Source organism: Setaria viridis, chromosome 4 (genome assembly GCF_005286985.2).
Source record: "Setaria viridis chromosome 4, Setaria_viridis_v4.0, whole genome shotgun sequence".
Taxonomy (NCBI): domain Eukaryota; kingdom Viridiplantae; phylum Streptophyta; class Magnoliopsida; order Poales; family Poaceae; genus Setaria; species Setaria viridis.
Genome location: NC_048266.2, coordinates 27,125,398 through 27,127,666, shown reverse-complemented (window position 1 = coordinate 27,127,666; position 2,269 = coordinate 27,125,398). Strand labels below are relative to the sequence as shown.

Below are 2,269 nucleotides of genomic sequence, written 5' to 3'. Positions count from 1 at the left end.
TTTAAGAATATGAGACGACTACTCTATCATTGTACGAGTTTTGGTTGCCATGCAACTCATAATGTTTGTTTTTCTATGCAAATAGAATTACTATGAGACAACTTAAAAAGACAAACTATTATATATCTCAAGATTACGTGTCAATGCACGAGACTGTCTATTAAACAACACCAATGTACTTGCCCTTGCCCCGCGTACCTCGGTTTCTAGCGGCTTAATCACTCTATTTTTGGATGCCCTCTGCACCGAGATGCTACCCGCAGCATGTCCTCCACTGCTCGTGACCGGTGTCTAGGGCAGAAGATCATCACTGACGACGCAAATCTCACGCAACAAAAGTATCTCAATATATAGATCTTTATCTGTTGTTAATCGAGCGTCATCATTCCCGTCTGCCCTGAAACCAAGTGAAGCAAAGGAAAGAAAGAAAGAAGAAGATGGGTCCAAACCTCCCCAGTTCCAATCAATCCAGGAGTCTCTGAGCGATCAACAACACATATAAGCCAACAATGAAATGATGTCTTCATCTCACCTAAACCTAATCCCAACGGCCCAAAAGCTTCAGTTGCCTGGGAAACACGGACGTTTCCTCTTGTTCCATACACTCCAAACTGTAATTGGCCGGTGCAACAACATTCTCACACTCCCGTGGTGCATGCTCCACACTAACATCAGTTAAGCTGCAACTGACGTGAGTGACCGGGTTGTCTAGTAGCGGCCGATTTCAAGCACGTCGAGCTCTACGCTCCGTACTATCCGGTACCGGTCTGTATCGGCTAGATGCTCCTTATCTTTCGCAACTGGAAGAAGCGTCAGGCGAGAGGTTTGGAGCCAGCCACTCGATTTCTCGCGGTCGTGTCCGGCGACGCACGGCTGGCTGGCTGTCTGCTGCGCCTTCGAAATCAAATCTTTGCTTGGTCATGTATCGCAATGAAGAATTACACATCAGCGACAGTGAACACTATACCATCAACCTAAAAATCTGTTTTATGCTGTGTTTGAGATCATGAATGTACAGTAGGAATCACGAATGCGCCGCCCAGATTCCGGTGAACTGGTGACGATCGAGTCCTCACACCGGCGGCAGGGCGTCGGGCGAGGATTCCACCGTGACGGCGGCGGCGGCGGCCGGGGCAGGGGTGACAGCCTTCGAGGTGACGTTCGGCGGGGAGAGGTCGCAGCGGCAGAGCGGGCAGGTCCTGTGCGCGCGCAGCCAGGCGTCGACGCAGTCGACGTGGAAGAGGTGGCGGCACGCCGGGAGCTGGCGCACCACCTCGCCGGCCCGCACGTCCTCCAGGCACACCGCGCAGAGCAGCACGGAGCTGCTGCGGCGCGGCTTGTCGTCGCCGCCGCCGCCCTTCGCCACGGGCGGCGGCGGCGGAGGCTCGTACGCGAACATCGGGAGCGCGCCAATGGCGGCGTCCGGCAGCCCGCACGCGGCGCAGCGGTGGTGCACCACCAGCCGCACGGGCGCAGTGGGAGCCTGCTGCCGCGCCGCCGCTGGAACACCATCCCACGAGGGCGCGAGGCAGCCGGCGAGGCCGAGCAGGAGCACGGCCGCGCCAGATACGGCGCAAGCCTTGGCGACGTTGGCCGTGGCGGCGGCCAGCACGACGAAGAGCAGCAGCGAGACGCAGGCCGCCACGACGCAGTAGCAGGCGCGGCCCTCGTCGTGGCCGTCCTCGGGCGCCGCCGCCTCCGCGGCGACGCCCGCCACCGCCCTCGGGTGCAGCGTCAGCATGCCACCGCTGCGCCGTGCTGCTCGCTTGGCACTTGTGAGAGCTTTGCTTTTCTTATCCCTGCTTCCGGAACAGAGATATGTTCGAGTGTGTCGAGGAGAGGACTCCGTGGCGGCGAGGCGGAAGGAGGCGAGCTAGAAATAGGCGCGCGCGCGGCGCCGGTGCGTGCTGCGGGGTGGGAGACTGGAGGAGAGCGACGTGTTCCTTGGCCGTGCGGCCGCCGTGGCCGGTGGTTTGTGCGGCTTACGGTTTTTCATCGCTGGCTCCATTCGGGGCGTGAAAAATTTGGCGAGGGGATATCATCGATTCTGGCCTTCTGGGCGTGTTTTATTGCGGCGCGGACACGGGGTCGGTGTCGGTGTCGATCGACGGGGGCGACCAACGCCGCGCCGCGCCGCACCGCGAGATGGACTTGCACGCACGGCAAGCTAATGAGGTCGACCCTTGTGGTGCTGGGATGGCTTCACGGCCGTGGAGCCGAGATGTGTGACCAACCGGGAGTACATGTGGGCAGGTTCTGGGTCAGGCGA

The 2,269-nt window shown here is 59.3% G+C and overlaps 1 protein-coding gene across 1 annotated transcript; it reads right to left on the bottom strand.

Moving 5' to 3' along the window:
* Positions 1–325: 325 nt before the first annotated feature.
* Positions 326–2,032, bottom strand: LOC117852084 (uncharacterized). Its single transcript, XM_034734013.2, has one exon. The coding sequence runs from the start codon at positions 1,739–1,741 to the stop codon at positions 1,073–1,075; it is 669 nt and encodes a 222-aa protein (XP_034589904.1). The 5' UTR covers positions 1,742–2,032; the 3' UTR covers positions 326–1,072.
* Between the last annotated feature and the right edge of the window lie 237 nt (positions 2,033–2,269).

Coding starts and splice junctions, on each gene's coding strand:
- LOC117852084 (XM_034734013.2), bottom strand. CDS start 1,741: ATGCTGACGCTGCACCCGAGGGCGGTGGCGGGCGTCGCCGCGGAGGCG.